The following is a 13,268-nucleotide window of genomic DNA, read 5'->3' as shown; positions in this document are numbered from 1 at the left end:
TGCCCCCCCAATACACCCCCCTCTCTCCTCTAACTTAAACTCCTCGCAATAACTGCACTGTTTAACATTTGCACATTTAAAATTTGCACATTCACTGCACCACATTGAACTGTTTACTTATTGAACTGTACATACCCACTGCATATGGGCATTTGTAATTATGTACACACCCTCTATACATATACACTTGTAATCATGCTTATTTATCTGCATACTACTGACTATTAATAGCAACCTGTACATATATTCATATATTGTAACATATACACTTGTTATCATGTTTATCTATCTGAACACTACTGATTATTAATAGCAGCCTGCACATATATTCATATATTGTAACATATACACTTGTAATCATGTTTATTTATCTGCACACTACTGATTATTAATAGCAACCTGCACATATATTCATATATTGTAAATCTGTTCATAGCTTATCCAACCTGTATATAATGTTCATAGTACATCCATCTGTAAATATCACCATAGTTTACTATAACTGCACTTTATAACTTATTCCTGTATCCTGCACTTGCTGCTATTGCACTGCTGGCTAGACCTAAACTGCATTTCGTTGCATTGTACTTGTACATGTGTAATGACAATAAAGTTGAATCTAATCTAATGTTTCCCAGAGTTGGGTTGCGGCTAGAAGGGCATCCGCTGCGTAAAATTTGTGCTGGATAAGTTAGCGGTTCATTCTGCTGTGACAACTCTGGATTAAAAAAGGGACTAAGCCGACAAGAAAATGAATGAATGATTTTATTAAGATGGTTTATTGGTGATTGGATGGAAATCAGCCCAATCAGGCAGCTTTACTTGGACAGAGGAAAATGAAGAGCTGTTCAAAAATATTTAAGACACACACTGTAAAAAAAAATCCAGGTTGGCAGGAAAAAAAGTAACATAACAACCGTTAAATTACAGAAATTTACTGTAACAGAGATTAAATTACAGACATTTAACAGAAATTTATATTTAAGGAAATTTCTGTAATTTAATATCTGTTATTCTTCAGTAAATTTCTGTAATTTAACGTCCGTTATTTTACAGATTTTTTTTTGCCACCCCAACAGCTGGCAATAAACTGTAAAATTACAAATTTACGAATGTACAACAAAATATTTCAGTGAATTTAAGACTTTTTAAGGCCCAAAAGTTTATTTTTTAAAAATGTAAGACTTTTTAAGACACTGCAGACATCCTCAAAACTATTTTTAGAGCAACAATAGACATCCTGCAATCATTAAGTGGTCTATATGTGTTCATACCATATGTGTTCATACCAGCCTGATCTCACGAGAAAACTTAAGTATTTTACGTTTTGCCAGTTTAGTGGCTAATTCGCATGAATTTGTACGAAATTGTACGATTTTAAAAAGGAGGCGTGACACCTAACCCCACCCCTAAACCCGACTGTCATTGGGGGATGAGCAAATCATACTAAATTGTACGAATTAGATCGTACAAATACATACAAATTAGCCACTAAATCAAAATGTTACGAATTGCCTTGAGATTGGGTTTGTTCATACAGTACAGAATGTATTTATTCCATGGTCTGTTGACCTTTTAATTCAGATTGACAAAAAAAAAGCAATAAAATCGTTTAAAGCACAGGTAGTTCCAGTCAGATTTGATCACAGTTCAAACATTAGTAGTAACCATAGTAACCCACAGTGACAAATTGCCAGTTCTGACCCCTGCTAAATTTTTACCCTTCCCGTTCTGGTAAGTTTATGGAGGAGGGCTTAGGATTAGGCAATCAGGTAGTGACTATATTATGCCTGTGTCCTTCACACACACACATGATCTCTCTCTTGAACACACTATCTCTCTCTCTGTGTCTGTCTGTGACTGATTCAAAGCAGTGAAAACTGTCGGAAATTCAGTCAAATAGTGCCAGTAAGAGCATTGACAAGATTTAGACATGTTCTCAAATCTAGCAAAGGATCACAAAATAAGCAGGATTATCAAAGGCTTGCCCTGAGCAATTTTTAAAGGTTACAATTAAAATGCGGAAATATCTGGGCATAGCTGAATGATAAGAATTCAGTAGATGGAAATGACATACTGACAGTGATAAATGACACGGGATCATTCATGTGCATTTCATTTGATTGGCTTCAATGTTTCCTAGTGAGATTACAATAATGACATTTTTCCCATAGTTTTAAATTTGTCTCAGCAAGTGTTTACCAACCTTGTTCTTGGAGGCACACCAGCAGTACATATTTTGGATGTTACCCATATCTGACCCATTCATTTCAGGTTTTGGAGTCTCTTCTAATGTCCTGATGAACTGATTCAGATGTGTTTGATTAGGAACACTTTGAAAATGTGTACTGTTGGTGTGCCTTTAAGAAACAGGGTTGGGAAACACTGGTCTAAGCTATGTTTGTGGGACAACAAATTTGGGACAAAACTTTTCCAATTTGGGAAAAATTGGAAGTGGATTTGAGAAAGGATATATGTTTTGTGAAACAGGCAGCCATGCTTGACTATGGTGTGTTCACAGATTGCCAGAAAGTAAATTGCATCTTCATCAGGGGTTGCCACAGCCGAATGAACGGCCAACTAATCCAGCATATGTGTTACACAGTGGATGCCCTTCAAGCCGCAACTTAACACTGGGAAACACCCAAACACAGTCTTTCACACAAATTCACTCTGGCCAATTTAGCTTATTCATTTCACCTTAAGCACATGTCCGTCAGGGAATTTATTCAGTGTCACCTGAAGAGGCTTAAAGTCTTTTGAAATGTACATTTTATCAGTTTAATGCGTATATTGTGAAATTTGCCACATATGTTTACAATGAGGCAACAAATACATGTTTACAGCTGAATTTAAGTGTTTGATGAATGTTTATGTCATATCACTCAGCACTTACTGCCGGTTTTCTTGAAGGAAGCACACTAACAAACTTTGTACGACTCGTCTCTTCATGCTGAGGTTGATATTAACTCCTGCCTGTGTTTTCATATTTACAATACATCTCTAAATGCGTCACTGTTGGTCCCATTTTTTGAGTATTATTCAAATTTAGCCTATAAGTCATCCACAACACAACTCAGGAGAAAACTAGGTTACTCTGGTGGCTTAAAGATAGCTCGCTCATTCACTCTTATGTGTGTGCGCACAGGTTTATGTGGTTCACAGAGGTACAAAGTTGTTAATGTCATGGCTTTGTACTCTATTAGGCTGGTTGACTGGTTTCATACCTTTTGTCCCTTTAATTAAAAATGCTTAAAAATCATTTTCAACAGGGTCTTTTGAAATTAAGATTTTGCCACAGGTTTCTTTTTAGGGTTGATTTTAGGAGTGGGAGGGGAGTAGGGCTGTATAATAAGCTGTTTTTTTCTAAAATACATTATGCCAGCGGAAAGTCCATCTAAACCATGTTCCTAATGCATTTCCTGTTTTACTTTTTTAATTTCCATACCTTCCAAGAATCCAAAAGGTCCACATGTTGATAAATAATGTATGGATAGCTGTTTTAATATTAAGTTATGGTTGAGTTCTCTCTTTTTACAGATATTAAATAGTTTGACAACAAGCAAATATTCTTGGGCCAATGACATCACTACATTGAAATGGTCTATACAAGTGTGTGTGTGTGTGTGTATGTGTGAGAGAGAAAGAGAGAGAGAGAGCAAGCACTGACAAGAGCTGCAGAGCGTCGATGAAATTCAATGGAAATTTCAAGTGAAATTTGAGAGCTACAGCAAACATAAAATAGCACTTCCTACATTTTTTTATTTGTATTTTTTGATTCGGGAGTGAAATCTGACATGGACTTCATGACAGGCGTCGTGAGTTTCACCCACACACATCTGTAACGTGTTAAGGTAGGAGGATGTCGATCCAGAGGCTGTTATGAACACAAGTGTCAGAGTCCTGAACTGGGTGATTTAAACCAAACTCTACCAACATTTCCAAAAGTCAATAATAACCTTCTTTTTTTGGTCAATTCTTGCAGATATATTTTTAAAACTTGCTTTTTTGTTATTTTTGTTATGTTTGTTGTTCTTTTTGTTAATTTTACCTACACAAACATGTTAAAATGTATTTAAAATAGTCATAAATGTATTAGAAATGAGAGCAATAACTGAACTTGTCAATGTTTTTTTTTTCTCTCTAAACAATTGGTAAATTCTCCGTCTGCGAAGTACAATGTTGCTATAATTTTACACATATTTTCATCAAGAGCATACATTTTAAATCATTCATCACAAGGTCTGTTAAAATAGAGTACTGGTTAACCTAACGTGTCTCATAGTGCAGAGCACTGGTTCTAACCTTGCTGCAAGTGGAACATGGGTGATAATATTGTCCTCACATAGACGCTGACCTCCGTCTGCAGTGTGTGTGTCCACATACAGGGGGCAGTAGTACAGGGATGAGGAATTACATTGTGAGCTTTTAGAAGAATTGATCCTGTCACCTTTGCACTCTTCAACACTGACCCAGATGGGCGGGAAAGAAGAAGGATTGGGAGACTGAGAGTCTTGAAGACCACCAGACCCTGAATCCCACAGCGCCCCCTGCAGCTCCAATCCAGACAGACAAATACCCCATTGGGGAGGTACCATATTATGAAGCACCTGACAAAACAAGAACAAAGGCTGGGTGAATCATGTGGCATTTTTCATTAATAAAGTCTAGTTTTTTGTTTTGTTTTGTTTTTATTCAAAGCCACATGTATTTACAGGCTAGTCCTTACTGTTGTGATTGCCAACAGTAGCTGTCTCATTTCAGAGGCTGCATCCTCCAAAGGAGGATGTTTTAAAAGAAAACTCCAGATTAAATACATGAATTAAGTTTATTTTACTCGGACATCTAAACACATTCATTCATTCGTTCATTTTCTTGTCCGCTTAGTCCCTTTATTAATCCGGTGACACCACAGCAGAATGAACCGCCAACTTATCCAGCAAGTTTTTATGCAGCGGATGCCCTTCCAGCCACAACCCATCTGTGGGAAACATACACACACACATTCACACACACTACGGACAACTTAGGCTAGCCTACCCAATTCACCAGTACAGCATGTCTTTGGACAGTGAAGAAACCAGAGCAACCAGAGGAAACCCACGCGAACGCAGGGAGGACATGCAAACTCCACACAGAAACACCAACTGAGCCGAGGCTCGAACCAGCGACCCAGCAACCTTCTTGCTGTGTGGTAACAGCACTACCTACTGCGCCACTGCTTCGCTCATCTAAACACTCTTTAAAAAACCAAAAAGAGTGTGTCATGTCTTACTAAAGAGTGATTTTATAGACAGTTTAAAATTTAATGTGTACATGTATGGATCAGCTTCTGTACACGTTGTATGCCTTCAGATCGCTTAAAATAGGTCTTAAAATCACTTAGAAAAATTCATTACAAATTTTATCAGCGCTTATTAACACCAGCTGTTACGGTTGCATGTAACGAGATCTGTCCTCTGTAGGCTGTCTCATTTTAAAATGCTCGGTTCAGCCTGTCTGGGCTTCGAAGGACTCACCTTTGAAGTCTGCATCCTTTGGAGGATGCAGCCTCTGAAATGAGACACAGCTAGCGTTTTCTCCACTGGAGTTTACTTCCTGTATCCCTGCCAAACTACAAATACCAGAAATCTTTACAGCAATCACTCGTGCCACAGCTGAAAGTCATTTGGACACACACGCTCACAGGTGAAACTCATCTTCCTTGATTACCTGGACTATTTAAACCCCTTAGTTTCACAAACACTATTTTTGGATCACTGTCTTGGATTGCCCTTTACACTATATATGCTGGTTTTCAACCCCTGCCTGCCTGACCATTCTAAAAAATAAAGCTGCATTTGGACCTACGCCGTCTGCATGTCCTCTATTCACAACACTTACCGAATAACACTTAAAATTATTATTAATTTCCAGCCATTTTTCTTTTAACCTATATAGTTGAACTTAGAATTATTTGCCCCCTATTTAATTTCCCCAGTTTCTATTTAACAGAGAGAAGAATTTTTCTAACACATTTCTAAACATAAAAGTTTTAATAACTCATCTCTAATAATAACTCATCTCTAGGTAGTAAATCTTTGCTCTGATGACAGTACATAATATTTTACTACAGTACATATTTTTCGAGACACTTCTTTACTATTATAGCTTAAAGTGAAATTTAAAGGCCTAACTAGATTAATTGGGTTAACTAGGCAGGTTAGCAACAGGCTGACTTACAACTTTTGTGTTGCGGACTAAAGCAAAGAGCGGGGCGAGGGTGGGAGGTCATGAATTAAAGTGAAGCGGGGTGAGTTTCGTGGGACCCTATTAACATATCTCTGGGGAGCCTCAAAATGCATGGGCCCTTAGAATTGTCTTAACTTCCCTTAAAAAAATTAAAAACTGTTTTTATTTTTATTTCATCAGACATACTGTGAAAATGTCCTTGTTTTGTTAAACAAAATTTGGGAAATATTTAAAAAAGGAAAAAAAATTTAAAAGAGGGTTAATATTTTTGACTTCAACTGTATATACTAGCATTTTTTTTATACAACTTATTACACAACATGATACAAATCACCAAAATCTGAGTAATGGGGATGCACATTTTGTTAAAAAAATATTTAAAAGATGCTTAACCTACAATTCAGGGTTGTTTACAATTTAATAGTTGTAAATATATTGTTATTATTATTATTATTATTATATTATAAATTGTAAAAATTAATAATTAAATTTTTGTTGACAATTTAATTATAAATAAATGATCTAATATAAATGATCAAATATGATCAAATATAAATCAAAGTACTCTTCCAGAGTTTGACGCTATAGATCAAATTTCCTTTAAATGATGAGAAAAGAAAAACAAATGTTTTGACTATATGAGCCGTCGTCATATAATGATTCATAGATCTCGTTTAGTCTCTTTTAGGTTTACATCTTAAGAATGTGAAACTGTGTTTGTATGTATATATATTTTATTGTAATTCTTGAAATGCAAGCCTGTTGTCTTGATCTTGACCCTGTTGTATAATTTAATTAATTATTGAGTTTGAACCATCTTTGGACCAAATACTGTATATAAAGTTGAAGTCAGAATTATTAGTCCCCCTTTTTATATATTTCCCAAATGATGTTTAGCAGAGCAAGGAAATTTTCACAGAATGTCTGATAATGTTTTTTCTTCTGGAGAAAGTCTTATTTGCTTTTTGTCAGCTAGAACAAAAACAGTTTGTAATAAAAAAAAAATAAATACATTTTAAGGTCAATATTATTAGCCCCCTTAAGCAGATTTTTTTCCCAATAGTCTATAGAACAAACCATCTTTATACAATAACTTGCCTAATTTCCCTAACATGCCTAGTTAACCTAATTAACCTAGTTAAACATTTAAATGTCACTTTAAGCTGTATAGAAGTGTCATGAAAAATATCTAGTAAAATATTATTTACTGTCATCATGGCAAACATAAAATAAATCTGTTATTAGAAATGAGTTAAAAAAAACTATTATGTTTAAAAATGTGTTGAAAAAAATCTTTGTACTGTTTAAAAGAAATTGGGGGAAAAAATAAACAGGGGATAATAATTCAACTGTAAATATTTTATATATTTATTTATTTTATTTTTTTTGTGGATTATACGTGGTTGATTTATGCAGTGTGAGATTTACCTTGAAATTCAAACAGTATAGACTGATCTCCTTGTTTTGGATGTGGGCTTCATCTCTGATAAGCGCTGCCAGAAAGCCTCTGGGATTGTGAAAGGCAGCCAATCGATAAACATGAGGTGTAATCCTGGATGACTCTTCCCACAGGTACGACCTGAGCAGCTCTGCTCGAGTCTCCAGACGTGAGAGAGCTGATGCTGTTAGAAGTGCAGCAGCGGAGCTTGTCATGTTATATTTAACCGGCTGAAAATTGTCTGAGAGCAGGGAAGACACCATTGAGTCCAGACGTTCCCATTCTGCCTGGAAAAAACAATGCAACGGCCCATAAGAAGATTCCATTCCCATGCCAATCTCCATTTTTTTTAGCTTGTCTTGTAAAGTCAGCAGCCTTTCCCAAGCTGTCCGGTAGTCTGGAAGTTCTTGGGGTAGCAGTACAACATTGGTTTCTCTTCTGGCATCCACACAGATGTTTTGTGATTGATGTAGAAGATTGCTGAGGCTATAACTTTTTAGTTTGACCAGTTCATCTGCCATTCCTGGACTAAAGCCCAGAAGTAACGGGAGTGTGTCTCTGCTGATAGACTGAATGTGATGTCTCACTTCTGTCAGTAGGTTCTCACCTTCTGCACAAATTAAGTGAAGCATTAAAGAACAAAGTAAATGTTCAGTCATTATTGGATGATTTTAAAAACAATGTTTAAAGCCCCCCTTAACATGTAGGCTAATAGGTTTGTAGGTTGCAACATAGAGTCATTCTAAAACCACAGCCCTATATACGTTTCTGGAGATCGCAAATTATGTAGCCAGAGCTACGTATGGTTGCATTTCATCTTTAAAACCAACGCAACGCAGTAGTATGACGCCGTTTATTTTTTCACTTACCAGTGGACCACTTATCTCCATATGGACAGCTTTTCCACTGTTACCAGTTTGTCTGGTAGCTCAACACGTACTTTATGTCAGCAGACTTGAGACGCAGAGCGGAGTTGATGGCAACATCGGGGTTTGAGTCTGGTTAAGAACGTTTCCAGAAAGCAGATAAGACAAAAACTAAAGCAAAAATAAATAAATAAACAAGTAACTAACAGGGTGAGGATGTGGTAAAATCTGAAAACAGTCAAAATCAGGGGCCTTTTCTTTTTTTTTTTTTTTTTTTTTGAATTGCTTGTTAAAATACTGCGATTGGGTTTAGGGAAGTGGGTGATCGGATCAATCGATGCTTTTAAAAACACTATTGGTTGGGTTTAGGGGAAGGGGAGGGATTGGTCGGTTGGTCAGTGAATCTGTCAGTCAGTCGACAGCGGCCTCTGGTGTATTTAAGCAAGAACAGCAGGCACAAATCGCACTCGTGAGATCTGAAAACGCATACACAGCGGCCTCTAATGAATTCTCGAAAACAATAACTGCAAAAAAACGTAGCTCCTGGGACGTATTTCGCTCTCTACAGAAAAGTATATAGGGGTACGTAATCAGAATGAACCTGGGTTGCTATATTTACTTGTTCTTACTTAATGGCAACTAAGGCTGCATTTACACTGCAGATCTTGATGGTCAATTCCGATTTTGTGACTGTATCCGATTTTTTTGATGAACTGCTTACATCATCTTTTAAAAGTGACTCGTATCCGATTGTCTGCATTTATACAGAACACGGCAAAGACGCAATGATCAGGTAAATAAGCGGACGCTGACTCTTTTCTGCTCTTTTCTCTATTCCTGTATGTAATCTGTTTGTAGCTTTTGACAGAGTGTTTAACTATAGTTTATGACAGAAAGGTTCTCATTTGTCCATCTTCTTTTGATATATAGGCTGTTTTAAACCTTCTGGCATTATATTGTAATGTCCATTGCATGATTTATGCACATGTTGTATGCACTATTTTTATATTAGTTTATATTGGTTACGTGGCGGACATTGTCCTCTCTCTCTCTCGTTAAATATCTTAAATACCTGTGCTATATGACAATATGACAGCTTTTTAAGTCCTCATGTATGAGATTTAAGGTTTGAGACTCTGCTTAAGTCTGTTCTGAAAAGAAAGTGTCAGACTTGACGTCATTCGCTATGGTTTTTAATGGCGCGCTTCTCGTACTGACAGATGAAAATCTGATCTACCTGCTTACAATGCAGACATGAGAACACAGATGCGATTTATGTCGGATAAATTTCAACATATGAAAAAGACCTGAATCTGATTGGAGTAAATAGGAATCCATGTGATTTGTTCCTGCTTACAGGTAAATGGGCCATATCCGATCTGTGCCACATGGGAGAAAAAAAAATCGGAATTGAGTCACTTGAACAGTGCAGTGTAAATGCGGCCTAATAGAGTGGAGGAACTATGACGTCACTTTGTAGGCTAATCGGCTGCTAGCATAAAACTGGTTCCCTCGTGAAAATCCCTATAGGATTTTCCCATAGGGTTTTCGAAGATTGCAAATAATAAGCTCTGTGTTCAAACACTGTTCATTACACTTACACGTTTTGTTCAGCCGGATAATTGTCACACGAAAATACAACATTGAGCACTTTTGGATCTTAAATGCAAACGCAAGACTTGAAAAGCTAACATTAGGCTATAAACGGACTACAGCGCCCTCGGGGTGCTCGTCAGTGACGTCAGCCCCACCCTGCTACAGACGACTTATCAAGCTTATTTTTTAGAAATAACGTCCATAACAAAGAGTTAATCTCTCTGTTTATTATATTATAATCCACGCTATATATTATAAACTAATAAATACGCAAACAAACATAGACCTTTGTGCCTTTTGGATCGTTTTTACGTGGGAAATATGTCTGTTTTGCTTTGCGGTTGTTCTAAAAGTTTAAAAAATCTGTATAAATGTGCCTATATAGTATTATTATGAGACATATTTAAATAAGTGTATCACTCGCGTGCACACTGCCCGCTTACCTTAACAGATGACAGAAATTAGGCGTGAGGAGGAACAAGTCTATCAAATGCCTGCAAGTTTCATCATCATTGCAACATTCAATATTCCTTTTTTGTCACGAAGTACAGTGAAAAACAGCCCATACAGTCACATCTGCTATACGTTTTATAGAGGAGTGTAAATACTGCAGTTAAATGTGATCAGATGAAGAAAAAATGACGAGAAATCACTTGATCACGTTAAAATGAGTTAAGATGCATGTATTTTTACAAATTTATTTACACGTTTGCATTACTGATAGCAGGAAAGAAACAGACTGCTGCACTGGTGAGCAGTATCTTCCTAATATCGTTTAATTAAAATAAATGATCAACAAATTAGTCTCTCGACAGCCTTTACATGTGAAGGAATTATCTACACACAATCTGAATTCTCAATTAGAATAATACAACAAACTATAAAATACTATTCATGAAAATACTTAAATCACAGACAAATCCAAACGCCCAACACAAGCGAGCTGCGCTCCAGACCAGATTAGCTCGATGTCGTATAATGTCCCTGATTCCGCCTGTAGTCTCATTTAGCAACTTGATAGCAACCGTCTTTTTAAAGAAGCATAATCGATTTAAAAGTTGAAGAATGTGCTGTAACTGATGTGTTTTATGTCGTAGAACAAAACGTGAAAGTATATTGAGTTGGTGTTAGCCACGGACCTTATTTAAGTGATTTTACTGAAACCCCATTCAAAAAACCCATTGACTTTGGGACGAGGGAACCGGAAGTGCTAAAATGCTAACTCGCTTCCGGGTTTTTGCATACAAATTGACGTCATAGTTCCTCCACTCTATAGCGTTGTAAATAAGGAAAAGATTCATTGAAATGATTCGATTTCAGAATTAGAAGTTTTTAAACAATTTTAAGTGGGACCTATCATGCAAAAATCACTTTAAACACACTTGTCTGGAAAACAGTCTGTGAGCATAGCCAGATTCTTATGGTAAAAATGTATAAATTCTATTTTTTATAATCACACATTGATTTACATACTCCCTTTATACATGTCATCAGAGGAGGAAAGCCCCACTCATTAGTGACAATCTCTCCCTTGTTGGCATAGGACGTTAGTCTTATTTTTGAATCTGCCACTATGCAATCACACAGGTATTTGTAGCTCCGTCCTCTTTTGAAAAGAGGGCTGGGAGCACAATCTCATTTGTACGTAAAGCGACAGTCACCAAAACGGCACAATAAGGGTCAACGTCTAAAAGGGGCAGTTTTAAAGAGTTATAAAACATTGTTTGTGAGGTATTTTGAGCTGAAACTTCACATACACCCACAATTAGGGATATCAGAAACTTATTTTACTTGTTGCAAAAAGGAGCTTAATAGGTCCTCTTTAAGGACTGAATATGAGCAAATAAATGTTTTTAATTATAATGATATTTCAAGGAATTTACAAGGCTGTTTTCGATGTACTGGGATTAAAAAAACAATGTTTGTTGTTGTTTTAATCACAATATACTAAAATGTATTTTCATAATGTCTATAGCTGTCAAGATTTGAATTAATACATGACAAATTCCAGGTGCAGAAATATCAATCAGTGTTGCAAGCTTAGGCTACTTCATACATCCAGTTTTTTTTTTTTTTTAAGACAGTGGGAAAGCTTTTTTAATGCAAAGAGCAAGTCCATGTCTCATAATATATACAATCATACAGAGAGAGAGAGAGAGTCGGGTAAAATTACTTTAAAAGTAAAAGAGATCTATGTAAAGACAAGCTAAATGTACATTGTTTTCTCTTACATTTGCTTCTGAAATCACTATTGGTTGGATTTAGTGAAGGGGTTCACTAGTCTAGGTGATCTGGACGACCCTAGCATGGACTTGTACAAGAAGGACGTGTATGTAAATTTACAAAGAAATGTACTTCTGTGTAACATATTTTAGAGTTACAAAAAGTCTACACAGTTGTGGCTGGAAGAGCATCTGTCATATAAAACATATGCCTGAGAAGTAGGCATACAGCTGTGGCAATTACTGATTGATCATGGACTAAGCCAGGGGTGTCCAAACTTTTTGGGCCGAAGGCCAGATGCAAAAAAAAAAAAAAACGTTGTTGCGGGACAAATTTTACATACATCACACAGACACGCATAAATATATATATATATATATATATATATATATATATATATATATATATATATATATATATATATATATGTAGTTAAGCCTTTTAATGTCACTTTAAGCTGTATAGAAGTGTCTTGAAAAATATCTAGTCAAATATTATGTACTGTCATCATGGCAAAGATAAAATAAATCAGTTATTAGAAATGAGTTACTAAAAATTTTATGTTTAGAAATGTGTGGAAAAAAAATAAACAGGGGTGCTAATAATTTAGGGGGGCTAACAATTCTGACTCCAACTGTATATATGTATATATAAATATCTATACATCTATATCATATATATATATATATATATATATATATATATATATATATATATATATATATATATATATATATATATATATATATATATATATATATATAAATTAAGTTAACTAGTCAAGTTAAGGTAATTAGGCAAGTTATTTTATAACAATGGTTTGTTCTGAAGACTTAAGGGGCTTATAATTTTGACCTTAAAAAATAAAAAAATTAAAACTGCTTTTATTCTAGCCGAAATAAAACAAATAAGTC

The 13,268-nt window shown here is 35.7% G+C and overlaps 1 protein-coding gene across 2 annotated transcripts in view; it reads right to left on the bottom strand.

The window, feature by feature from the left end:
- Positions 1–748: 748 nt before the first annotated feature.
- Positions 749–13,268, bottom strand: part of dnhd1 (dynein heavy chain domain 1) — an 80,107-nt gene continuing 67,587 nt past the window's right edge. For both annotated transcript variants that reach the window (XM_087273464.1, XM_087273465.1), the window contains exons 42-43: positions 7,660–8,279; positions 749–4,610 (exon numbers count right to left, since the gene is read on the bottom strand). In XM_087273464.1, the coding sequence (XP_087129590.1) occupies positions 4,248–4,610; positions 7,660–8,279 (983 nt within the window). In that variant the 3' untranslated portion in view covers positions 749–4,247. The remainder of the gene's footprint in view (positions 4,611–7,659; positions 8,280–13,268) is intronic.

The sequence above is a fragment of the Danio rerio genome, chromosome 11, assembly GCF_052040795.2.
Source record: "Danio rerio strain M-AB ecotype USA chromosome 11, GRCz13ab, whole genome shotgun sequence".
NCBI classification, from domain to species: Eukaryota; Metazoa; Chordata; class Actinopteri; order Cypriniformes; family Danionidae; genus Danio; species Danio rerio.
The sequence above is the reverse complement of the archived record's forward strand: the minus strand, read 5'-3'. Positions and strand labels throughout refer to the sequence as shown.